Source organism: Phacochoerus africanus, chromosome 15, assembly GCF_016906955.1.
Source record: "Phacochoerus africanus isolate WHEZ1 chromosome 15, ROS_Pafr_v1, whole genome shotgun sequence".
NCBI classification, from domain to species: domain Eukaryota; kingdom Metazoa; phylum Chordata; class Mammalia; order Artiodactyla; family Suidae; genus Phacochoerus; species Phacochoerus africanus.
The window spans coordinates 104,150,014-104,177,365 of record NC_062558.1 but is presented as its reverse complement, the minus strand read 5'-3'; the positions used below and the strand labels follow the sequence as shown (position 1 = coordinate 104,177,365).

The following is a 27,352-nucleotide window of genomic DNA, read 5'->3' as shown; positions in this document are numbered from 1 at the left end:
CCGCAACCTCATGGTTCTTAGTCGGATTCATTAACCACTATGCCACAACGGGAACTCCTCATATATTTCTTTTGATGACAGAGGCAAATGAACACAATCACTCAAAATAATAGGTGCCAGCAAATTAAAGCAAAAATTTTAGGTGATGTAAGACGTATGATAAAAGTGAGGTTACCGAAGTGACTGGAAATGAAATGCAGTTGCACCAATAATTAAATTCTCAATTAAATGTACACCTTTGTAAAAGCATACATTCATTTTTAAATATCGTCAATAGCTGGCAGTCACAAAACAAGTAATTTCCACCAGAAGATATCTAAAAGACACATTAAAAAACTAAAGACTGGGAGTTCCCACTATGGTGTTGTCTCTGCAGTGGCACAGGTTCAATCCCCAGCCTCCCCAGTCCGGCAACACAGGGTTAAGGAACCAGCACTGACACAACTGTGACATAGGCAGAAGTTGCAGCTCATATTTGATCCCAGGCCTGGAACTTCCATACGCCGAAGATGTGGCCAAAAAAAGGAAAAACAAAAGCAAACTAAAGACTTACCCCTCCAAATATCTGCACATAATTGTGCTTAAAATTTAGTAAACAATTACACTATTTTCCCAGCAACAAGAAAAAATAGACCATTTGAAGTATTTACACTGCATTCATTTTTTTTTTTAGGACATAAATCCTTGAGGGAGGTCATATTCTCTGTAAATCAAACATACTGCAGAATTAATAATTTAAAATACATGAGAAAACATTTTGTCTAGTATTTTTTAAAAAAACATAGTGGAAAATCACCTTATTCAATGTCATTTCCTGAAAAGACTGTACCTAAAGTGTGAAAATTAAGTCTTTAAATTTAAAGTACAAGTACTAAGATATAAAATGTATAGAACAATTATTCTATAGTTAGGTTTTTACTGCAAACTACTTTTTCCACTTAAAAGCACCTTGTTTGGTTCTTGGCACCGGATTCCATTCAGGTACATTTTTCACTATAGCTTCAACAGCTTGTCCTGCTGCAATCCGAGTATCCCAATTTGTACTCCTTAAATATATCAACACCTTAAAAAATTACAAAATAAAATAGTTATATACCAAAAAATATTGTTTGTTCAAGATGGCCAAAACAGAGAAACACAGGTTTACTTGTTAAAAATTTCTAATTTAGCAGCCCTGAAATCATTTGCAAAATTCTATCAGTCACAAGGAATATTACTACATTTGAAAGAAAGGAAAGAAACTGTAAAGGAATTCTTAACTGCATTTAAAAAATAACATAGCTTTTGACATACTTAAAAAACAAAGTGTATACTATGCATTAAGTCCCATTACCTAATGCAAGGAGTTCTAAAAACTAGTATAATTTTGAGTTCAGCAACACTGCAAGATTAACATCAATATGTAAAAATCAACTGTATTTCTAAATACTTTCAACAATTTGAAAGTGAAATTAAGACAACAATCCCATTTATAATATCAAAAAGTATAACATACTTAAGAATAAATTTAACAAAAAAAGTGCAAGATTTATATACTGAAGAATACAAAAAAATCAAATTACTATTGGAAGAAATTAAATAATGACCTAAATAAATAGAAAGACATCTCATCTTCATGGACTGGAAGACTTACTATTATTAAGACAGTAATAGCCCTAAATTGAATACAGATTCAGCATAATTTATATCGAAATCTCGGCTTTTTTTTTTTGCAGAAATGAACAAGTTGATCCTCCAAATTCGTATGGAAATGTAAGGGGCCCACAATCACCAAAACAACCCTTTTATTTTTTTTTGGTCATGCCCACAGTATGTGAAAGTTTCCAGGCCAGGGATCAAACCCACGCCACAGCAGCAAGGCAAGCCACTGCAATGACACTGGATTCTTAACCCATTGTGCCACAGCAGGAACTCCTCATCAAAACAATCTTGAAAAGAATAATAAAGTTGGGAGACTCACACTCTTTGACTTCAAAAGTTAATACACTGCAACAATAATCAAGACAATGTGATACTGGCAGAAGGACAGATACATAGATCAATGCAATAAAATTTAAGAGTCCCAAAATAATACTATGTGTCTATGGTCAACCTCAACAATGGCACCAAGACAATTCAATGGGGAAATAAGGTTTTTTTTCCAACAAATGGTGCTGGAGCAACAAAATAATGATATAAAACCCCATCTCAACCATACACAAAAATTAACTCAAAATAGACCAGAATCCTAAAAATAAAAGCTAAAACTATAATTTATTTTATTTGTCTTTTTGCCATTTCTTGGGCCTCTCTTGTGGCATATGGAGATTCCCAGGCTAGGGGTCTAATCGGAGCTGTAGCCACCGGTCTACACCAGAGCCACAGCAACTCGGGATCCAAGCCCCATCTGCAACCTACACCACAGCTCACGGCAACGCCGGATCCTTGACCCACTGAGCAAGGCCAGGGATTGAACCCGCAACCTCATGGTTCCTAGTCAGATTCATTACCCACTGAGCCACGACAGGAACTCCTAAAACTATAATTTTTTCTATGAAGGTAGACTGACTAAATTGAAGTCTATCTTTTTTTTTTCTTTTTAGGGCTGCACCTGAGGAATATGAAAATTCCCAGTCTAGGGGTCAAATCTGAGCTATAACTGCCAGCCTATGCCACAGCCACAGCGATGCAGAATCTGAGCCATGTCTGTGATCTACACCACAGCTCACAGCAATGCCAGATCCTTAACTCACTGAGCAAGGGCAGGGATCGAACCTCCATCCTCATGGATACTGGTCGGGTTTGTTATTATTGAGCCACAGCAGGAACTCCTAAAACTATAAAATTGTTAGAAGAAAACATTGGTATAAATCTTTGTAATTTTGGGTTAGGCAAGGGTTTCTTAGATATTATCTTGAGCACAAGTGATGTGTTTAAAAGAAAAGATAAATTTGACTTCATCAAAATTAATAACTTTTACACTTCAAAGGCCACCATCAAGGAAGTGAAAAGACAACCCAAACACTAGAAGAACATATTTGCAAACCCCATACCTGATAAGGGGCTTTTATGTAAAATATATAAAGAACTCACACATCTTATTAATAAAAGAACAAATATTTTGCTTAAAAATGGGCAAAGGATCTGGATAGGTCTCCAAAGAAGATACAGAAATGGTCGATAAACACATGTAAAGATGTTCAGTATCATTAGTTATCAGGTAAATGCAAACAAAACTACTGTATCACTTCATACTCACTAGTACAGATATAAAGCAGTTAATGACAAGTGTTGGCAAGGATGTGGAGGAATCAGATCTCATACATGTTGTTGGGAACGTAACATGGTATAGCCAGTTTGGAAAGCAGTCTTGCAGTTCTTGATAAATTAAACAGTTACCATATGACCCAGCAATGCTATCCCTGGTATATACCCATGTGTGAAAATACATACACACACACAAAAACTTGTACACAAATTTTCAGAGCAGCATTATTCATAATAGTCCAAAAAGTGGAAACAACCAAAATGTCCATCAACTGACGAAGAGATAAGATGTGGTATATCCATACAGCATACCTCTATCCATATAATGGAATAATATTTGGCAATAAAAAAGAACGAAAAATGAAACATGCTACAGCATAAGAGAACCTTGAAAATAATATTTTAAGGGAAAAAGACAAGCACAAAAGGTCATACATTTATATAAACTGTTCACAATAGGCAAATCTATAAACAAAGAGTAGATTAGTGGTTACCTAGAACTGGATAGAGAAGAGGGAGTGATGGAGAGTGACTGCTAATAGGCATGAAGATTCTTTTTGGGGAGACAATGTTTTAAAATTAGACTGTGGTGACGGTTGCACAAATCTGTGAATATACTAAAAATCAACGAATTGTACCCTTTACCTAGGTGACTGCGTGGTATGTAAATGTTCCAATAAATCTATTTTTTAAAAAATAAAACCAAAGGCAACAGGAAGACACCGAGGGCAGAGAGGGGACAGGAGGTGAGAAGATGCTAAAAATAAACTTTGCCTCTTTTAGAATTATTTGATGGTAGTCATATGCTGGGATTTGAGTTAAGAAGACCAGAATGCACTTAAAAGGCTAGAAACTTTTCTCAGTTCAGCACAGGTTAGTCTTGTTCATTGTTTTCAGTTTCAGTTCATTCAGTCCTCCATCTGAAGGATGAGAAGAAATGGGAATGCCTCTATCCCCACACCTTACACATTATAGTGCTGCCTAATATGCATTCCTTTCCATTCAGAAAACATAGAGCTTATAGATGTCAAATCACTGTCTCCTCTCTATTTATATCTTGGTTAGAAAGTTCTGATAGTATCTAAGCAGGGAGGATGTTGGAAAGAGAGTCACTGTCGGCCCTTATGGCAGGAAGTAAAATGCAAATTTGTATGTGCTGACAAAGTGCTTAGAACTCCTACTCATAGGAATCAGGAAGGGACAAATTAGAATGAAAGGAGATAAGACTGGTGGGAAGAGAGGTATCCTGAGTCCTCCAATATGTGGGCTATCATAGTGCCCTATTCATCCTCTATCTACCTTCCCCCTACCCGCTGGCTCCAAACACACATACAAAGCACTCCTGTTTTTATTTTGCATGCCAGAGAATTAAATACATGGAATTTTCTGCTTACTATTATGCAGTCACACTTCTACAAGCCCACAGAGCCAGTAAAAATAAAGCCATTGCTTAGGGAAAGAACACTAGGATTATGAAAACACTGATCCGCCAAAGCAGAAAGCCTCCACTTTCAAAGAGCTGATAGCTAAGAATATAATGACAACTAGCTTCTCACACATTCCCACCACTGCCCATGAGAACTCATCCATTTGAAGACTGCCAACTGATACAATTATTGGCCCCTAAGAACACGTCAGACTACTAACAACCTAGATTAACAACTTAGTTCATTACCAAATTGGTCCTGATTCAAATTTGTGCCACAGGCCAAAGGTCTATATTCTTAAATCCCTTAAATGATTAAACTTGACACAAAAAAACCAAACTATTTTAAACCTTGTGACAAACAAAAATTAAAAGAGGCAAAAATTCTTAAATATTTGGAGAAATACTGAGATATTTAATGGAATTTAAAGACCATAAACTCACTAATAAGACAATTTTTTTCTCTACTTTTATAGTTCTTATCCGTGGACAAATTTCTACAACTGTATTATGCTAAAAGAAAAAAAAAAAAGAGTTCTTACTTTAGATAAGAGATTATTTAGTTCATGGGGATGAAGCTTCACCACTTCTCCAAGTTGCTGTGCAGCGGCTTTTCTTGTAACTGGAGTTGTGCCAGTATCCAATAAGATAAAAAGACGGTCAAGCCTAAAAAAACAAAAACATAATGATTATTCTGAAATGCGTTTCCTCATATGTGTAAGTCTGAGTCAGTACGTGTACATATTCAGCATTTATGGAGAAAGATTTATGTAAGGGTTGCAAGAGATAATTTCTACTCTTAAGGAATTTGCTATGGGGTGGAGTAAGTGGATAAGGCAAGTACACAAATAATTAAAATACAGGGTATTGTACATGCATACACATGTATGCTAAGACATATGTCAGAAAAGAAGTGCAAAGTACTTTGAGGAGTGGGGATGGAGGCAACAAATACAACCCCAATTTATAATACTGAAAAGACTTAGTAAAAGAAATGGTGTATGAGCTGGACCTTAACGGTAAGAAAAGATTTCAATACTGGTAGAGATAAAGTAGGAAAAGGGGGAGAAACACCTGGAAGAGTGAATAAGAGAACATGGGTTTGATCCCTGGCCTCGCTCAGTGGGTTAAGGATCCAGCATTGCCATGAGCTATGGTGTAGGTCTCAGACACGGTTCGGATCCCAAGTTGCCATGGCTGGGGTGTAGGCCAGCAGCTGTAGCTCAGATTAGACCCCTAGCCTGGGAACCCACGTATGCTGTAGGTGTGGACCTAAAACAACCAAAAAAAAAAAAAAAAGAAAAAAAAAGGAAACTATACTTAGGGAGGTGAGTAAGTAACATAGTCTGGTTGTAATTCAGATACACTTAAGAGAACTGTGGAAGATAACAGCTACAAAAGTAGCCAAAGCCCTATTGTGGAGACCTTAGAATTACAGTTCGGCCATGAAGGTCTTGAATGGAGAAAGTGATGGGACTGGTGCTATGCTTTAGGGATATTAGTCTGGCAGCGGTGTGAAGCATGCAGTAGAATGGAAAGAAACTTTTAGAGAACTCTGTGACCTGAACTACAACCATGGCAATAAAAGAAGTTGGGGGAAATGCTGCAGAAGTGAAACACTATGGTACAGTAATTAAATGAAATGTCAAGGAAATGAAAGGATTCTGAGACCCTGAATCTTAGAAAATGAAGATGTCTTTAAAAGAAATGGGGAGAATTAGTGGAGGAAATGTTACTGGGGAAAAATGACAAGTTTATCAGTGGCAGGGACAGAAAAGCTGGAAGAAACCAAAAAAAGACAGTCTCGGAGTTCCCGTCATGGCGCAGTGGTTAACGAATCCGACTAGGAACCATGAGGTTGCGGGTTCGGTCCCTGCCCTTGCTCAGTGGGTTAACGATCCGGTGTTGCCGTGAGCTGTGGTGTAGGTTGCAGATGCGGCTCGGATCCCACATTGCTGTGGCTGTGGCGTAGGCCGGTGGCTACAGCTCCGATTGGACCCCTAGCCTGGGAACCTCCATATGCCGTGGGAGCGGCCCAAGAAATAGCAACAACAACAACAACAAAAAGACAAAAAAAAATAAAAAAATTAAAAAAAAAAGATAGTCGCAATAGAGATCTGACATTCTGGAGAAAGTCAAGACTAAAGGTATAGATACATGAGTCATTTGTACAGAAGTGACAGATACGGCAATAAGATCTCCGAGGAAAGGATTCATAAAAGCAAGTAAAACAATGGGACAAATTCCAGAGCCACAGCACCACGATTCATATTCCAGTTCTGCCACTTATCCAACAAATAGTCAAGAATATAATCACAATGCCTTATACCTAGAGTAAGTGGGGAGCAATGGAAAACTATCACTTTGTTTCTGGGATACAGGAAAATCCTAAGATTTTTAAAAGGCAAAGAAACAAGTAACTACCACCAGCTATCCACTTATCATATAGGTCTAGCCCTTTCACCACACTACTAATCAGGCTCAATGAGGCAAATGGATGCCACAGGTACTGAAAAGAAGGTGGCTTCATATATGGAATAAATGAGTACTTTAAACAAGATGAAAGGTGAAAAGGGGCAAGGTTATATTGTGTGCAATCCTATACAAGGGGATATTTAGAGAATCACTTTCAAATCTCATCTAATGAGGATGAGAAAGCATGCAAGGCCTCAAAGTTAAACATAACTATTAAGTATTAATAAACTGCGAAGAGGCTCATATTTTACTTCTAGGATTTTTTTTCTTTCACAAAGAGCTAAAAAATTAAAAAGCAAAGCTCTAAAAGGCTTTTATGAGAAATTATAAAGCTATAAGGGGCAAACAAAATTAGGAAGGTTTTTTCTTTCTTTTTTGAGGGGGGCGGGGGCAGGTAGTATTTAGCAAACTAGCCAGTCACTAATAGGCACAAAATCATTTTAAGGGTAAAAAAACATAACTAATATAGATCTCTTTCAGTCAAGAAGGATAAGGGTACTATGAAAACTTTTCAACTGCTTCAGGACAATATACTAAGAGATGAGGTTCAAATTTTATAGTTGACAGTATATAAGGCCATACTTCAAGAAAAATATTTGAGGTAAGTAAAGCCAGTAACATAAAGAAAAAAAAAAAAAAAAGCTGGACTTCCCATCATGGCACAGCGAAAACGAATCCGACTAGGAACCATGAGGTTGTCGGTTCCATCCCTGGCCTTGCTCAATGGGTTAAGGATCTGGCGTTGCCGTGAACTATGGTGTAGGTCCAAGACACGGCTCAGAACCCAAGCTGCTGTGGCTGTAGTGTAGGCCAGCAGCTGTAGCTCGGATTGGACCTCTAGCCTGGGAACCTCCATATAACTGTGGGTGTGGCCCTAAAAAGAAAAAAAAAAAAGTAATACAACTGTTTTCACTTACAATATACTGAATGGCACACAGAGTGATCATAACGAAATTAATAATTAATTTGTATAAAACATAAAAATTTATTTTATAAAATATGTATAGACACATCCCACCTTTTGACACAATATTCATCCTTACCCATTCAAGGCTATCTAAATGTTTGCCTTTACCTATTCAAGCTTTGCTACTGGATTTGGTGTAGATAATGGGAAAAAAGAAAGGGAGGAAAAAATTTTTTTCTGATAGTTGATGTTCTTAAAGCTCTAAAATTCAGTTAGACCCCAAATCCCTTCCCCATAAAATGACTTCCCTCACCCATTTCATACATAATTCTCAGAATGCTCTTTGGCTTACTTGTATCTTTAAAACTGATTGTGATCTTAAAGTTCCTAAAAAACTCTCTGAACCTTCACAACAACTATATGCATTTTGCCACAACTCTGATTTTTAATGCCTCAGTTCAATGAAAATAAATTTGCAAAAAGAAAATATAAATATCTATTAAGTTTCTCAAGTATCAAGACAAATTTTTTTTCTTTTTAGGGCAGCACCTGTGGCATATGGACATTCTAAAGGTAGGGGTCGAATCAGAGCTACAGCTGCCGGCCCATGTGTGATCCAAGCCACGTCTACAACCTACACCACAGCTCATGGCAATGTTGGATGCCCAACCCACCGAACAAGGCCAGAGAGGGAACCCACAGCCTCATGGATACTAGTCAGATTCATTTCTGCTGCGCCACAGCAGGAACTCCCCATTTTAAATCTATATTTTCTGCCAGGCAAAATTAACCAAAATTAAATATTTTACTATAAAAATTATGTCTTAGGTCTAATGTATGGAACAGTGGACTTCTATTTGTATATAATGCATGCATTCTTTATAACAATAATGGGCTCTCTTGTATGTGCACAGTTTACATAAATTCAAGACTTTCCTAAGGGAAAACAGTTGTAAAATGGTAAAACAAACTAGTCTGGAAGTCAGGAGACCTTCAAAAATACTACTTCTATCACTTGTTAGAGGACGTAGAGAAGCTGGCTTTGCCTACTTGTAGGGTAAAACTAGATAATTTAGCCATATTTGCACATCATGTTTTTTTCCCCTTATTTGATACAAAGTTCCTTAGACTGCACCTTTGGAAAGATTTGAACTACTTCATAATTCCTTTTCAATGACTGAGTTTCTGTTTTTTTGTGACTAAAAGCAAAGCTAGTTGCAAAAACACTCTAAGGAAGTGGCAATACTAACCTGTTTATAAATCCATATGTAATAAGTTAAAATTGACAGTTTTCCAAGTTTCCCTAATCATCTCCAGTTTCCTGAAGCTCCATTGCCATTCCCGTTTCCTTAAAAAGGCATAAACTGAGTAGATATCTAAGTTATGGAATATAAGCTACCTCATTCTCTCCTTATTACCTCTAAATGTCTTCACACTCATCCTCTCTTTCAATTTCAGATGATGAAAAGACAGTCCTCGCTCTTCTTCAAGTCTTACATAGTATCCCACTTTTTTCCCCCTTTTTTGGCCACCCTATGGAGTTCCCAGGTCAGGGATCAGCTGCAAGCCATAGTTGCAACCTAAGCCACAGCTGCGGCAGCATTGAATCCTTAACCCACCCTGCAGGCGGGGGATCAAACCTGTGGCCCAGCACTCCCAAAATGCCGATGATCCTGTTGTGCCACAGTGGGAACTCCTGTCCCACTATTTTCTTTCTCTTTTTTGTCTGTCTTTCAAGGGCCGCACCCGCAGCACATGGAGGTTCCCAGACCAGGGGTCTAATCGGAGCTGTAGCTGCCGGCCCACACCACAACCACAGCAACGCCAGATCCGAACCGTGTCTGTCACCTACACCACAGCTCATGGCAACGCTGGATCCTTAACCCACCGAGCAAGGCCAGGGATCGAACCTGCAATCTCATGGTTCCTAGTCGGATTCATTGACCACTGAGCCATGACGGGAACTCCCCACCATTTTCTTAATACCATCCCCTTTTACCCTCATTCAATTATCCTTTCTCCAATATCTTCAATCACTGCTTTATTAATATATTCCCTTATATCTTCAAATATGCAGAGGTCTGTCTTTAATGAGAACATAAAATGCTTGACCTCCATCTTCTAGAAAACTTTCTTTTTGCTGCCAAGCATCTTGAACAAGTATTTAAAATCACATCTTTAATTTCCTCATCATACACAATTTAATCCCTATAAATCAAGTTTCTATTCTTCTCTACTACTGAAAATAGCATACCTGAAGGTCACTAATGAACTCCTAAGCTCCAAATCTAATGGTTTTTCTATTTTTGTCTTTTTAGGGCCACACCCGTAGCAATTGGGCAAGTTCCCAGACTAGGGGTCCAATCAGAGCTGTAGTTGCCAGTCACAGCCACAGCCACAGCCACAGCCACAGTAATGCCAGATCTGAGCCACATCTGCGACCTACACCACAGCTCAAGGCAACGCCAGATCCTGAACCCACTAAGTGAAGCCAGGGATCGAACCTGCATCATCAGGATACTGGTCAAGCTCATTACAGCTAAGCCACAAAAAGAACTCCCAATGTTGTTGTTATTTTTTTTTTAATCCAATTTTCTTGATTCATCTTGACATCGGATTTCAGCAAGTAGCCCATTCTTAAAAATACTTTCCTTCTTTTTTTTTTGTCTTTTTGCCTTTTCTAGGGCCGCTCCTGCGACATATGGAAGTTCCCAGGCTAGGGGTCTAATCGGAGCCATAGCCACCAGCCTACGCCAGAGCCACAGCAACACAGGATCCGAGCCACGTCTGCAACCTACACCACAGCTCACAGCAATGCTGGATCCTTTATCCACTGAGCAAGGCCAGGGATCGAACCCGCAACCTCATGGTTCCTAGTCGGATTCATTAACCACTGAGCCACGACGGGAACTCCTCCTTCTAAGTTTTTACAACACTGTATTACTCTGCTCTTCTCTGAACTCTTCTTTCCTTCTTTTCCCTACTCTTACCACTTTTAATATGAACATTCTCCCAGACTCAATCCTTGCCTGCCCATCTCTCACCAGTTTCTCCTGTAGGAAACCGTAATTTATAGTGTAATAACAGACAAATCTAGCCTATCTGGGAGCTCTAGTGCCACACTTTCAACTGCTGATGAGCATAACCCCATACTAATACAATCTCATTGCTAAATTTACTTCCTAAAGCAATCTCTGATCAAATTATTGCCTTACTCTAAAACTGTCAATGGCTACCAGATAGTAAACAAAACAAAAATGTATCTCCCAAACATGAACCGTTTTCCACAATTTTGTCTACACTGTTTCCTCTACTAGAAATGTCTTTTCTTGGTCCAATTCTTCATCTAGCTCCCATCTATCAAGATTCAGTTCGAGTCCTTTACCTTCTTGAAGCCATCTGGGACTACTACACAATTACTTCCTCTTCTAAAGTCCACATGAATGCTCATCCTGCATTTATTACACATTTTTGTGGCACCCTTTCAATTTGTCACATAATGTCTTATGCTCCTCATTAGGCTTCACCATCTTCAACAATTCTTTTTTTTTTTTTTTCACAGTTTGTTCTTTTTATTTTTATTTTTTTTAATTTTCCCACTGTACAGCAAGGGGGTCAGGTTATCCTTACATGTATACATTACAATTACATTTTTCCCCCAGCCTTTCTTCTGTTGCAACATGAGTATCTAGACAAAGTTCTCAATGCTATTCAGCAGGATCTCCTTGTAAATCTATTCTAAGTTGTGTCTGATAAGCCCAAGCTCCCGATCCCTCCCACTCCCTCCCCCTCCCATCAGGCAGCCACAAGTCTCTTCTCCAAGTCCATGATTCTCTTTTCTAAGGAGATGTTCATTTGTGCTGGATATTAGATTCCAGTTATAAGTGATATCATATGGTATTTGTCTTTGTCTTTCTGGCTCATTTCACTCAGTATGAGGTTCTCTAGCTCCATCCTTGTTGCTGCAAATGGCATTATGTCATTCTTTTTTATGGCTGAGTAGTATTCCTTTGTGTATATATACCACATCTTTCGAATCCAATCATGTGTCGATGGACATTTGGGTTGTTTCCATGTCTTGGCTATTGTGAACAGTGCTGCAATGAACATGCGGGTGCACGTGTCTCTTTTAAGTAGAGCCTTGTCCGGATAGATGCCCAAGAGTGGGATGGCGGGGTCATATGGAAGTTCTATGTATAGATGTCTAAGGTATCTCCAAACTGTTCTCCACAGTGGCTGTACCAGTTTACATTCCCACCAACAGTGTAGGAGGGTTCCCTTTTCTCCACACCCCCTCCAGCACTTGTTATTTGTGGATTTATTAATGATGGCCATTCTGACTGGTGTGAGGTGGTATCTCATGGTAGTTTTGATTTGCATTTCTCTTATAACCAGCGATGTTGAGCATTTTTTCATGTGTTTGTTGGCCATCTGTCTATCTTCTTTGGAGAAATGTCTATTCAGGTCTTTTGCCCATTTCTCCATTGATTGATTGGCTTTTTTGCTGTTGGGTTGTATAAGTTGTTTCTATATTCTAGAGATTAAGCCCTTGTCGGTTGCATCATTTGACACTATTTTCTCCCATTCTGTAAGTTGTCTTTTTGTGTTCTTTTGGGTTTCCTTTGCTGTGCAAAAGCTTTTCAGTTTGATTAGGTCCCATGCGTTTATTTTTGCTCTAATTTCGATTGCTTTGGGAGACTGACCTGAGAAAATATTCATGATGTTGATGTCAGAGAAGTGTTTTGCCTATGTTTTCTTCTAGGAGTTTGATGGTGTCCTGTCGTATATTTAAGTCTTTCAGCCATTTGGAGTTTATTTGTGTGCATGGTGTGAGGGTGTGTTCTAGTTTCATTGCTTTGCATGCAGCTGTCTAGGTTTCCCAGCAATGCTTGCTGAATAGACTTTCTTTTTCCCATTTGATGTTCTTGCCTCCCTTGTCAAAGATTAATTGACCATAGGTGTCAGGGTTTATTTCCAGATTCTCTATTCTGTTCCATTGGTCTGTCTGTCTGTTTTGATACCAGTACCACACTGTTTTGATGACTGTGGCTTTGTAGTATTTCTTGAAGTCTGGGAGAGTTATGCCTCCTGCTTGGTTTTTGTTTCGCAGGATTGCTTTGGCGATTCTGGGTCTTTTGTTGTTCCATATAAATGTTTGGATTGTTTGTTCTACTTCTGTGAAAAATGTCATGGGTAATTTGATAGGGGTTGCATTGAATCTGTAGATTGCTTTGGGTAGTATGGCCATTTTTACAATATTGATTTTCCCAATCTAGGAACATGGAATATCTTTCCATTTCTTTACATCTTCTTTGATTTCTTTGATTAAAGTTTTATAGTTCTCGGCATAGAGGTCCTTTACCTCCTTGGTCAGGTGTATTCCGAGGTATTTGATTTTGTGAGGTGCAATTTTAAAAGGTATTATATTTTTGTATTCCTTTTCTAATATTTCATTGCTGGTATATAGAAATGCAACTGACTTCTGAATGTTAATCTTATATCCTGCTACTTTGCTGAATTTATTAATCAGTTCAAGTAGTTTTGGGGTTGAGTCCTTAGGGTTTTCTATGTATAGTATCATGTCATCTGCATACAATGACAGTTTTATCTCTTCTCTTCCTATATGGATGCCTTTTATTTCTTTTGTTTGTCTAATTGCTGAGGCTAGGACTTCCAAAACTATGTTGAAGAGCAGTGGTGAGAGTGGGCATCCCTGTCTTGTTCCAGATTTGAGTGAGAAGGTTTTCAGTTTTTCCCCATTGAGTATTATATTTGCTGTGGGTTTATCATAAATGGTTTTGATTATGTTCAGGAATGTTCCCTCTATACCCACTTTGGCAAGGGTCTTGATCATGAATGGATGTTGGACTTTGTCAAATGCTTTTTCTGCGTCTATTGAGATGATCATATGATTTTTGACTTTTTTTTTGGTTAATGTGGTGTATGATGCTGATTGATTTGCGTATGTTGAACCAACAATTCTTTTTGTCTCCCACAATACTTTGCACAGTGTCTTTCAGTGTCTCTGCACAGCATTCAAACATTTGTTGAGTACTTGGCATTTACTGTAATTAAAATTACACATAAAGAAAAGTTCAAGTTTCTTGGGGACAAGTGTAAGCACCATTTTTAAGCAAAAAAGAGTGTGATATATTGCAAATTTTTTGCTTCCTTCAAGAAATATCCTTAATATGTCACAGTCGCATTAAATAAGTTATAAAAATAACAGAAGTGATGCTAAGGCAATGTTTTCAATAAATGAAAAGCAGTACTTTAGCAATTTGAACATCAGAGCAGTTATGTTTTCTCCAAAGAGCAAGCTGAAAAAAACCATGCAGGCAATGATGCAATATTTTCTACGCTGCCTTAACTTTCCTTTAGTCCTCTGCTATGCAGCTTCATTAGAAGCATACTCCTGCTCAGACCTTTCACTCCTCTTTAACCTAATGCTGACCCGGCCTCACAACCATACAGTTCCCCCCGCCTCTCCTGTCTTCAAAGCCTTTTATCCCAATGCCATGTCACATCACCTCTGCTCCCTCACCACCCAAATGCCCTCAGGGCAGCAGATCAGCTCACTCTCTCATTCAATTCCAGGCCTGTTTATTCTTAAATCTCTCACCTTTGATAGCCCAATGTGTCTCCCTGAATAGAGAGAAATGGGGACACAAGAATGTTTCTTTGGTCCTCTGACTCAAAGCCCCTTTTGGAGTTTTCCATTCCTCTCTCCAGGACAGCAGATTAGATGCCACACAAAAGGAAGAACAAAGGGATGAGCAAACCAAGATCTCGCAAGAGGGCAGCCTGACCTATTACCACTGGATAGCCAGCTATGAGGCAAGCAAGGCAAGCATCAGGACAAGGCCACAGTGGAAAAGGCTGGTATAATGAACTGCTGAGGGAGGGGTAGAGGACATGACACAGAGTCAGTATTATACTAAAGCGCAGACAGGGCCCTTGGTAAGGGAGAGGTCTGAAAGAAGCCAGATGATCAGAAGAGAAAGGAAGAGAAGGGCTGAGGGAACACAGTACGTACCACAATACTTCTCTTGCACAACAGCTAATAGAAAAAAAAAACGCCATTCTTTATTCTCCAAAAGATAGACAGATGGAGGAGAAAGAGGTAACAGATGTCAAGCTGAATGAAAGGTACCAAAGACTGTAGAAGAATAACTAAATAAAACATAAGCCAAGCCAATTACATTTGACAATATTCACTGGTTATGAATCCACTGATGATGATAATCTTGCCCATTTTCAATTTGGATTTTAAATAAGAGAAATAACTATAAAAGACATGATTCATATTTATTTTATCAATCTGTGATTTCAGAAAACTGCTCTAAAGACAGCTTAGAAAAAGGAAGATACCTGGGAGTTCATAGAGGTTATACTGGTAGCTGTGATCTAACTCCTCCTCAGCTGTTTGCATTATGATAATTCAAAAAGTAAAAAAAAAAACAAAAAAAAACATATGAACTTTTAACTATATAACACATCCAATTACTACTTCATTATTAATGAATAAGTAGGTATTTCATTTCCACTCATAAGCCATTTGAGAATTTTTTTTAAAAAAGTATTACTTTATCAGAGTTCCCGTTGTGGCTCAGTGGTTAATGAATCCGACTAGGAACTATGAGGTTGCAGGTTCGATCCCTGACCCTGCTCAGTGGGTTAATGATCCAGCGTTGCCGTGAGCTGTGGTGTGGGTCGCAGACATGGCTCGGATCCCGTGTTGGCTGTGGCTCTGGTGTAGGCCAGGGGCTACAGCTCCGATTAGACCCCTAGACTGGGAACTTCCATATGCCGTGGGAGCGGCCCTAGAAAAGGCAAAAAGACCAAAAAAAAAAAAAAAAAAGTATTATTTTATCAATCTACTTCCAATCTCAATATTCTCAAAATAATTTAATCACTGAAAAATTACGGAAGGTCAACTGAGCAAATACTTCACAAGGATGGCTTTGTAATCTTACCTAAAAGGGAATAGTCACATTTGTCCATTTTGTCATACATTCGTTTACACTTACTATTTGAAGTTTTACTTTTCTGTGTTACTTATGGAATAAGGAAAGAAAATAAATATCTAACACTGTACTTAGTCCTACATATTATCATTAAGCATGGAAGTTATGGTCAAAAGAAACAATGTCCAAAAAATTGTCTAGACTGATGTTTTAAAATCTGTGTCTTCTAGTTCCTACTGTGGGTCATTTTGTTTTAAGGGCCACACCTGCAGCATATGGAGGTTTCCTAGCTAGAGGTCGAATCAGAGCTGCAGCTGCAGGCCCTCGCCACAGCAACACCAGATCGAAGCCACATTCGCAACCTACAATGCAGCTCGAGGCAATGACAGATCCTTTAACCCACTGAGCGAGGCCAGGGATCGAACCCACATCCTCATGGATACTACTTGGATCCTAATTCGCTGAGCCACAACGAGAACTCCCTGTGGGTCATTTAAAGTTCTATTATTGTTATTTTTTTAAACAAGAAAGTAGATTAACTTAAAATACCACATAGAACACTAAGAAAAAATATGAAGATGTGAAACTACACCAAAGCCAGGTGCAAGGGCAGACACATGTTAGATAATTTATATTTCCCTCACTTCCACCTTAAAATATAAACTCCACTGAGAATGGGGACTCCATTTTTGTTCTCTGCTCTATCTCCAGTACCTAAAACAGAAATCACTCTGTAAAATGCTGAAAAACGACAACCAAATTGCATTACTTCCTTCAGGACATTTTTTTCTAACATCTGTCTCTTGTATGACTTCAAGTATCTTAAACATAAAATCTAGGTTCTTTGGGGAAAATGACTATGATTTTAAAACTTAATTGGAAATTGTACACTTTAAAATGGTTAAAACGGGAGTTCCTGTCGTGGCTCAGTGGTTAATGCACCCGACTAGTAACCATGAGGTTGTGGGTTCAATCCCCGGCCTTGCTCAGTGGGTTAAGGATCCAGTGTAGCCATGAGCTGTGGTATAGGTTGCAGACGTGGCTCGGATCCTGCATTGCTTTGGCTCTGGCATAGGCTGGCAGCTACAGCTCTGATTCGACCCCTAGCCTGGGAACCTCCATATGCTGTAGGTGCGGCCCTAAAAAGACTAAAATAAAATGGTTAAAGTGGGTAGGTTCCTCTGTGGTTCAGCTATGGCACAGGTCACAGCTGTGGTGCAGGTGGCAACTGCAGTATGGCTTCGATCCCTGACCCAGGAAATTTAACATGCTAAGAATGAGGCCAAATAAATAAATGAAATGGTTAAATGGTGAATTTTATGTTATTTAGTACTTTGCGAAACCAAACTAAAGAAACAGGGAAGAATTTACCATAGGGATTAAAATGGACACAGTTACATAATGCCTCCTCTACCTTCCCCAGCTTTTTCCCTTAAAATTTTCCCAAGTATAAAATATTTGATGTTATCATTTACAATAGTGCCTTCTGTCAATCTTATAATGGATAGAAATTAGAAATAATGGAGGAATAAGCCCAGCACACATAAGAAACCTATGTTGTCCTACAGGTAAGATAATTTTAGCATTTTTCCCCAGTCAAGAGGAAGGACCCACTGGAACTTCCTTCACAATAAGAAACTTCCTTTTTTTGGGGGGGGGGGGTTCCTTGGGCTGCACCCAAGGCATATGGAGGTTCCCAGGCTAGGGGTAGAATTGGAGCTGTAGCCACAGGCCTACACCACAGCTCACAGCAATGCCGGATCCTTAACCCACTGAGCGAGGCCAGGGATCAAACCTACGTCCTCATGGATGCTAGCCAGACTCTTTAACCACTGAGCCAAGATGGGAACTCCAAGAAACTTCCTATTATTTGGCAGAATTGGCCTGCTGAAACAATGTTTCTCTGAAGTATCAGGAGTGCAGAGAGAACTAACAAAAATGAGCAAAATTCTGCTCACATGTAGCAATTTGTTTCTTTCATAAGAGGGTATGTTCCACCCCCCAATCTTTTCTGAACACTGTATCACTTTTAAATGCAAAGATATATGTCAAAGACTTAAGGTATGGCTTCTAAAACAGCTTATAATTATTGTCTAGACATTTTATTTTTTTTAATTGAAATATAGGTGATTTACAGTGTTGTGTTAAAGATATACAGTAAAGTGATTCCATTATACATATATATATTCTTTTTATCAGATTTTTTTCATATAGGTATTACAAAATATTGAGTATAATTCCCTCTCCTATGCGTTAGATTCTTATTTATCTGTTATGTATAGTAGTGTACTACTCCCAAATTCCTAACTTATCCCTAATTAGAGGATTTATCCCTCATTTATCTGCCTAGACACTCCAGACATGACCTTTATAGTAGAGATCATTGAGGAAAAATTCTCTAAATTATATTTCTACATTTTCTCTATATGATCAAGGAAAAACTATGTTCATAATAGCTAATCAGTATATAACAGCAGTCAATCAATTGTAGCATAAAAAGGAAAAGGTATCAAAAACAATCTTTAAAAAGAACCTGTATGGGGAGCTCCTGCTATGGCGCAACAGCATTAGCAGTATCTTGGGAGCACTGGGACTGCAGGATCAATCCCCAGCCCAGCAGTCAGTTAAGGATCCAGCATTGCTGCAGCCGCAGCATACACAGGTCACAGCTATGGCTCAGATCTGACCCCTGGCCCAGGAACTCCATATGCCACCAGGAGTCTGAAAATCAGGGGTGGGGGGGATCTGTATTGGAATTCCTGTTGTGGCTCAGCAAGTTAAGGATCGGACATTGTCTCTGTGAGGATGTGGGTTTGATCCCTGGCCTCACTCAATGGGTTAAGGATCTGGCATTGCCACAAGCTGCTACATAGATGCTACAAAGATGTGGCTCAGATCTGGTATTGCTGTGGCTATGGCATAGGTAGGCTGAAGCTGCAGCAACCAATCTGACCCCTGGCCTGGGAATGTGCATATGCCATAGGTGTGGCCATAAGAAACCAAAAAACAAAAACCTAGGTCTTCATAAAACTTTTAAGCAGGGTCTAAAAAATTTTGATTACACAAACTGCAGGTTATATGATATCCAATTTGCATTATTCAAGACCACACATCATTGAGTTGCATTAGTTTATAGGGCATAAAAATAATTCTGACAATATTTACTATGTTTTTAAAATTGTAATTCTGGAGTTCCCATCATGGCGCAGTGGTTAACGAATCTGACTAGGAACCATGAAGTTGCAGGTTCGATCCCTGGCCTTGCTCAGTGGGGTAAGGATCTGGCGTTGCTGTGAGCTGTGATGTAGGTCACAGACACGGCTCAGATCCTGTGTTGCTGTGGCTCTGGCGTAGGCTGGTGGTTACAGCTCCAATTTGACCCCTAGCCTGGGAACCTCCATATGCTGTGGGAAGCAGACCTAGAAAAGGCAAAAAGACAAAAATAAATAAATAAAAATAAAATTGTAATTCTGACCAATATACAAAGCTATAATGAAAGTTTTTCTCCCTAAGGGAAAACTATAAAACTCAGAAGCACCTACCAGGAAACACTGGAAATACTCTCTATACATAAATTACAGGAAAATTATGACAGACATTAAAACAAAATCACTCATTTATTCACTTTTTAGAAACATAATAAGGCCGCACTAGGAACCAAGCACTCTCCTTGGGATAGAAAGATCAAAGACATTCCCTTCTCTCACAGAGTTTATGTCAACTCAAGCAGAGGAGAGAACAATTAAACAATCACTTACAAAGTACAATAAATATGAATGACAGGAGTACACATTGGTGCAAATAGTTCAGATGAAATAAAAGCAAAAAAGGCTTCCCCCCAAAAGTGATATATGTATAGGATTAGGGCTTAGACCTAAAAACTAAGGTTGGAATTAGCCAGACTTGAGAGCAAGGTTAGGGTGGAGGGGGAAGCAGGAAAAATGTTACTGGGATAAAGATTGGGAGGTGAGAACACAGATTTGGAATGAAGGGGAGGGGTAGGAGAAGAGGGACACAGAGATGCAGGGAACCTGACACTATATGAAGCTAAAAAGGTAAAACAGAAACCCAATCACAAATGATATGTAAGATGTGTTTGTTATGAAAATGACAAAATAATCCCATTTGCAGCAACATGGATGAAACTAGAGACTCTCATCCTAAGTGAAGTAAGTCAGAAAGAGACAAATACCATACGCTATCACCTATGTCACAAATGAACTGTTCCACAGAAAAGAAACTCATGAACTTGGAGAACAAACTGTGGTACCAAGAGGGAGGGGGAGGAAGTGGAAAGTACTGGGAGTCTGGGGTTAAGAGACGCAAATTATTGCATTTAGAGTGGGTAAGCAATGAGATCCTGCTGTATAGCACAGGATCTATATCTAGTCACTTGTGATGGAACATGATAGAGGATAATATGATAAAAAGAATATATATAAATATATTTATATATGCATGTGTGACTGGGTCACTTTGCTGTACAGCAGAAAATTGACAGGAGTTCTCTTCGTGACTCAGCGGTTAGTGAACCCGACTAGCATCCACGAGGACGTGGGTTCAATCCCTGGCCTCAATCAGTCAGTTAAGGATGTGGTGTTGCCATGGGCTGTGGTGTAGGCTACAGACAAAGCTTGGATCCTGAGTTGCTGTGGCTGTGGCATAGGCCAGCAGCTATAGCTCTGATTGGACCCCTAGCCTGGGAACCTCCATATGCCTCAGGTGCAGCCCTAAAAAAAGACAAAAAGACAAAAACAAACAAACAAACAAACAAAACCCCAAAACTGACAGAACACTGTAAACCAACTATAACAGAAAAAATAAAAATCATTAAAATAAAAAAAAAGATGTGTTTTTTTACAGAATCTGGGCTTTATCCTAAAGCAACAGAAAACAATTAGAGGATTTTAAGCAGAAAAAAAGGCCACATTAAAATTTGCATGTTAACAAATAATAAAGAGAAGAATAAACTAAAAAAGAGATGCATGGGAGGCAGGAAGAGTGGATTGGTCACTGTCACAGATACTTTGGATTAGAGAAGAGGGTGGTATGGAGTAGGACTGTAGTAACTGGTAGGGAAAGAAAAAATGTTGGCCAGAGAAAGATTAGAAAGGTAGAACCAGGAGCTCCCATCTTTGCTCAGCGGAAACAAATCCAACTAGCATCCAGGAGGACGCAGGATCAATTCCTGGCCTCCCTTAGCGGGTTAAGGATCCAGCATTGCCATGAACTGTGGTGTAGGTCGCAGATGCAGCTCAAATCCGGTGTTGCTGTGGCTGCAGTGTAGGCCAGTGGCTACATCTCCAACTGGACCCCTAGCCTGGGAACCTCCATATGCTGCGAGTGAAGCCATTAAAAAAAAAAAAAAAAAAAAAGGGTAGAACTAGCAGGATTAGATTTAAGGAATGGCTAGACTGAAGGGAAGGAACAGAAGGAGTCAAGTATTATTTCTAGATTTCAGAATCTGACAATCCAAACTTACTATTTCCCTTCTATCAGAAATATTTACAAGGTTCTAAAAATAGCAGTTTCTTTTCAGTTATGCATGCACACCAAAATAAACAGTGCAAAAAATACTTTAGATTTGATTCAAGCAAATCTGATACTTATCTCTTAAACCATCTTCCATCTGTTATGTAATAAAATATTAAAATGAGTCTGTATTCCACACCAACAGGAGAAAGGAAATTTAGCTAATAAAGACATGTGCTCAGTGCATGGAGAAGGCCTGCTTAAAATTAAAGTTTGCTATTCAAAGTGAATCTTCAGATGAAAAAGTCAAGGCCTGGCAGTTATCCCCAAACCAGAAAGTGTCTCAGAAGTGTTTTCCTTGAACCTATTATATTACCAAAATAAGCACAGGACCAGCTCTTTTATAAAACCATGACAGGCTTTCTTTTTAAGGTAGAATTTAATATAATTTTGGCAAGCTAAATAAAAAAGATCTACAGAAAAAAGAGTACTACCCTTTGAAATCCAACGTCACGAATATAAAGCAGCTGCTTTCAAAACCCACTCATTCATTCAGTTATTCAGGTTTCTAAACTGCAAATAGAAGCAGAAGCAGCTTAGGCACTCTTTAAACTCTTTTTTTTTTTTGGCTTTTTTTTTTTTAGGGCTGCACCTGTGGCATATGGAGGTTCCAAGCTAGTGGTCCAATTGCAGCTGTAGCCGCTGGCCTACACCACAGACGCAGCAATGCCAGATTCAAGCCACGTCTATGACCTACACCACAGCTCACACCAGCGCCGGATCCTTTACCCACTGATCGAGGCCAGCGATCGAACCTGTGTCCTCATGGATCCTAGTCAGATTCATTTCCCATGAGCCATGACGGGAACTCCTAAACTTTCATTTTGTTGCTATAAAACTTTCATTTTGTCACTACATCTAGTACTATGAAAATATTCAATCTGCACAAGAAAGAAATTTCAAGAGCTGCTCATTCCTTTAAACACTGTATCATCTTATAAACAGAATTCCATATTATGTATCAATGTGTTTATAACATATATATCTATATATTCACATTATAGGCAACCAATTAAAATATACACCTTCCTGTATTTGCAAAAACTGAAAACATTACTTGTATTCTCTCAAGGTATTTTTATAAATCACAAAATAAGAACCTCTTCACATTAATGAATTCAACTAATCTATGAAATAAAACTTGGATGCCCCTGCTACAGTTATCTTGCAACCCAATTCTCATGTGTTTCTCCCACACGTTCTTTCATAATTTATCTGGAGAGTATGCAAGGGATGGGTTATCTTTTCACTTGCAAAATAGGAATGTGCTCAACTACGAAAAATGAATAAAAACGATGTTTTCTGAACTGTCATCATTTCCCCCTTCAGTCTATGTGGTAGAAAACTACTCATGAAAACTAACAATAAACTTGCTCAATCTTTCTGACTGCTCTGAGAAAGACTATCCCCTATTTACACGTCCATATGTCCACGAACATCGAGCCTCTGACAAAATGTATTCCCACCATTCTTTAATACTGGAGGAAAGAAGTTCCTCCTATAGCTATACAAATAAATGTCTTGCTGGTTTTCCTGCAGTTTTCCTAGACTTTGCTACTGATGGGCATCACTTTAAAATAATTTAAGATTTGCGATCCATCATCTTTCGCGCCTTGGTTAAGATGATGCCGATCCAATAATTGGCTACAGATTACAACGTTGACGATCGAATAGGTGCTGCCAAACAAAAGGAAGAATTATTTTGTATTGTAAAAAAAAGTCCCAAGGAAAGAACATATCCCTAAAGACGTAAAGAAAAATTTTTCACATAATTAGAAGGTCATTTGGATAACAGTAACTCCAACCTCCCCGACGTCGACAGTTACTACCAAGTTTTCCCGTGAAATGGAGGTTAGGGATCGGCCTTAGAATACTATGAAAGAGAAGAGACTCTCCTAGAACTGAAAGAGGGAAGAGAAACCACAGATGAGAAACATGGTGAGGAAGGAGAAAAACTAGCTCTAACGTGCCAAAGGCTGTATTCAACAAGAAAGAGACGTTTTTTTAACCGATTTACGAGAAGTAACCAGAGCCAAAACCCTCCCAGACCGAGGGAAGAACTCCTGAGTCTGGGGAGGAAGGCGCCCGAGCCCAGTGACAATGGGAACCGCTCCTTTCTAGGAGTGGGTGCACCGAGAGGAGACTGTGCCTCGGCCGGACCGATTTACCATCGGCTCGGGAAGAGCTAGACTTACCTGGAGACCGCCATGGCCGGGCGCCGGCGGTTCGGAGCTCGCCGCGAGCGACCCGCGGCGCCGCGGAGGCGCTAGTTTCCAGAGAGCAGAGCGGCGCAGGCCCAGGCCCCGAAGCAAAAGGGAGCGGCCAGTGCGGCGAGGGGCGTCCTGGCGCGGGCCCTCGGGCATCTGCCCCGCCGCCTACCCGAGCTCGTACCCACCGCGGCCGGGGCGCAAAGGTCTGAGACCGAGTCGGAGGCGGCAGTCCTCCGACCCGCACGACTTCAAACCGGGTGCCCCCAGCCCCGCTCTTTGCTTACGTAGGCGTCGGCACGCCGGACTGAGCGTCAGCGCGCCGGAAGTGACGTCAGCCCCCGCGAGGGTTTCCGCTTGGCCGCTGAGCCAAAGGAGTGCGAGAGGCTTCCCCCGGCAGCGCGCACCTCCAAACTGGCTCGTGGTGCCCATCAGAAGGGGTTGTTAGTCTTCAGAGGAGGCAGGAGAGGAGAAATAAGAGTCCCCTTAATTTTCTAAAAAAGGAAAAAAGACTCTGTAGCCCGGGTTCTGGAAGTTCAAAACCTTTGTTTCTGATTCCTCCAGCCCCATTTTTGTCCCACCGGATTTTCCTAGAGAAAGCAGGATCCGAAGGACCAGAGAACTCTCTAGTCCGGGTGGCAGTGCCAGAGGGAAGGGTGAAATCCAGAAAGATCTGCGACGGTACTTCTGAAGACACGGCCCAAATGTTTGCCATATTCCTGCCATATGTTCTGCATGGGCACTGGAGGAAAGGTCTTCTGCCAGCCATTTTGCCAAGTTTGGTTTCCTAATTGTTTCTCTTATTGGTCCCGTCATTTTCTCATCAGATTTGAAAATTCTCAGATATTTATGTTTGTATTTATTTGCTTATGCATCTATTCAATTGCTTAACTTATTAGTCTTTTCAACATTTTTCTGTCACCTGGTGCAGGCCCTTATCTTAAACCTGATTTTTATAATAATTGTCAAACGGTTATTTTTCCAACTTCTTCAATTGAGCTAATCTTCAGGCCTCCAACAGATTAGTCTTCAAGAAACACTGCTTTTATCGTGTCATAAAATTTGTCCATTGACTACTCATTACCTGAAGAGGCTATGCCTCAATCCCTGAGTCTTTCTCATCTGTAAAATGAAGCTAATGAGAATTACTATAGGAATAAAATGATGTCATGTATTTACAAGAGTTTATAGACCATAAAGGGAAAGAAACTAACTTAAGAACCTACTGTGTGCTAGTCATTTGGCATGCGTTATCTCACATAATTTGTAGGCCAATCCTGTAAAGAAAGTATTAATGTTCACTTTATAGGTGGGAAAACTAAGTTGGTAATTTGCCTGACATCCAAGCTAGTAGTAATATTTACTGTTCATTCACTCAGCAAATATTAGTTTGGTCCCTGCTCTATACCAGACACTCTGTTAGGCACTGTTTATGCAATTAGACAAAAATCTGATTAAGCTGATGTTCTTTTTTCTTTTTTTCTTTTTCTCCTTTTTAGGGCCACACCCGCGACATATGGAGGTTCCCAGGCTAGGGGTCGAATTGGAGCCACAGCTGCCAGCCTCAGCAACACAAGATCTGAGCCACGTCTGTGACCTACACCACAGCTCACGGCAACACCGATCCGAATCTGTGAGCAATGCCAGATTCTTAACCCACTGAGCGAGGCCAGGGATCAAACCTGCAACCTCATGATTCCTAGTCAGATTAGTTTCCACTATGCCACAGTGGGAACTCCAAACTGATGTTCTAATATCTTGGCATATCACAGCCTCCTCCCACCTGCCTTCTCAGTTCATCTACCACCACTGATACTAACAAGCAGGTACATTTACTGATTACACACTATATTCATTTATTCAGCCAAAATTAAGTACCCACCACACGCTAAACACCTCATACTAGAAATGAGGGCTTCAGAATAAACCAGGAGTTTCCGTTGTGGTACAGTGAAAAGGAACCTGACTAGTATCCCACTTTGCTGTGGCTGTGGTGTAGGCTGGCAGCTGTAGCTCTGATTCAGTCCTAGCCTGGAAACTGGGTGTGGCCCTAAAAAGTTAAAAAAAAAAAAGAAAAGAAAAAAGAAACTGAAACAGAAAAGTTACTCCAATTGAAATTACATTCTTTTTTTTTTGTGCTTTTTAGGGTGGCACCCACGGCATATGGGGTTCCCAGGTCAAATAGGAGCTGTGGCTGCAGGCCTATGCCACAGCCACAGCAATGCGGGATCTGAGCCATGTCTGTGACCTACACCACAGCCCACGTTGCTGTGACTGTGGTGCAGGTCAGCAGCTACAGCTCCAATTCTGCCCCTAGCCTGGGAACCTCCATATGCCTTGACTTTGGCCCTAAAAAGACAATAAATGAATAAATAAATAAACTAACTAAATAAATAAATACATAAAATAAAATTCCTTGCCTGGAAACTTCTATGTGCCTCCAGTGAAGCCATAAAAAATTTTAAAAAAATACGCTGGAGTTTCTGCTGTGGCACAACAGATCAGTGGTGTCACTGTGGCACCAGGATGTGGGTTTGATTCCTGGTCTAGCATGGTGGGTTAAAGGATCCTTTGTGGCCACTGCTTCAGCTCAGGTGGCAACTGTGGCTCAGATCTGATCCCTGCCCTGGGAATTCCATGTGCCATGTGGCAGCCAAAAAGAGGGGGGGATACTGTAATATCCAGGAGATAATCAGATATATAGTTCTAAATGACATATAGAATAGAGGTAAGGTATGGTATAATAATCAAATATATTGAAGTCAGAATGACTTTGGGTTATTTGGGGGGGGAGGGGCATTTGTTGTTTTGTTTTGTTTTGGTTTTGGCCGCACCCACAGCATGTGCAAGTTCCTAGGCCAGGGATCAAACCCACTCCCCAGCAATGACCCCAGCTGCTGCAGTGGCAATGCTGGATCCTTAGCACACTGCATCACAAGGGAACTCCAAGAATGACTTGTTTTTAAATCCTTCCTCACCGCGCTTAAAAGTTGTGTGTCCAGGGAGAGTTGTGTAACCTTTCTAAGCTTCAGTTCCTTTTGAGAAATGAGGACAATAACAGTACCTCATAGTTGTGGTAAGGATTAAATAAGGTGATGAACTTAAAGCATTTAACCAAATGACTACAAAAACAAGCACTCAAAAAACATTATTAGCTACATTGTGTTCTTTTTTTTAACTATGTAACCTTAAGCAAATCACTTCTACATTTCCATGTCCTCATCAATGAAAGGGGGATAATAATAGTACTGGTACACAACCCTTATCTGAGACCCTGGTTGGATGATTTTCTGAATTTAGCTTTCTTTAGATTTGGAAAGTAATCCCATTCAGATACCTTGTATTATGTTTCACCCCAACATCTTCTAGGGCAGCACCCCATAATCAAATACATTTATTGTTCTGTAGCAAAATGTATGATTAGTCATTCTAAGGGAACTAAATAAGAGACTGTAAATAGCTGCATGGCAGCTTAGGTTGAATTTCTAAAAATTCAACCTAATTGAATGAATTTCTAAATTGAATTTCTAAATTTCTAAATTTCTAAAATGAATTTCTAAATTGAATGAATTTCTAAAAATTCTTATTTTCA

General features: G+C 39.7%; 1 protein-coding gene across 2 annotated transcripts in view; it reads right to left on the bottom strand.

Annotated features, from left to right (window-relative positions):
• BTAF1 (B-TFIID TATA-box binding protein associated factor 1) overlaps positions 1-24,068 on the bottom strand; it is a 112,191-nt gene extending 88,123 nt beyond the window's left edge. For both annotated transcript variants that reach the window (XM_047762809.1, XM_047762810.1), the window contains exons 1-3: positions 23,749-24,068; positions 5,215-5,338; positions 949-1,063 (exon numbers count right to left, since the gene is read on the bottom strand). In XM_047762809.1, coding sequence (XP_047618765.1) covers positions 949-1,063; positions 5,215-5,338; positions 23,749-23,762 — 253 coding nt within the window. In that variant the 5' untranslated portion in view covers positions 23,763-24,068. The remainder of the gene's footprint in view (positions 1-948; positions 1,064-5,214; positions 5,339-23,748) is intronic.
• Between the last annotated feature and the right edge of the window lie 3,284 nt (positions 24,069-27,352).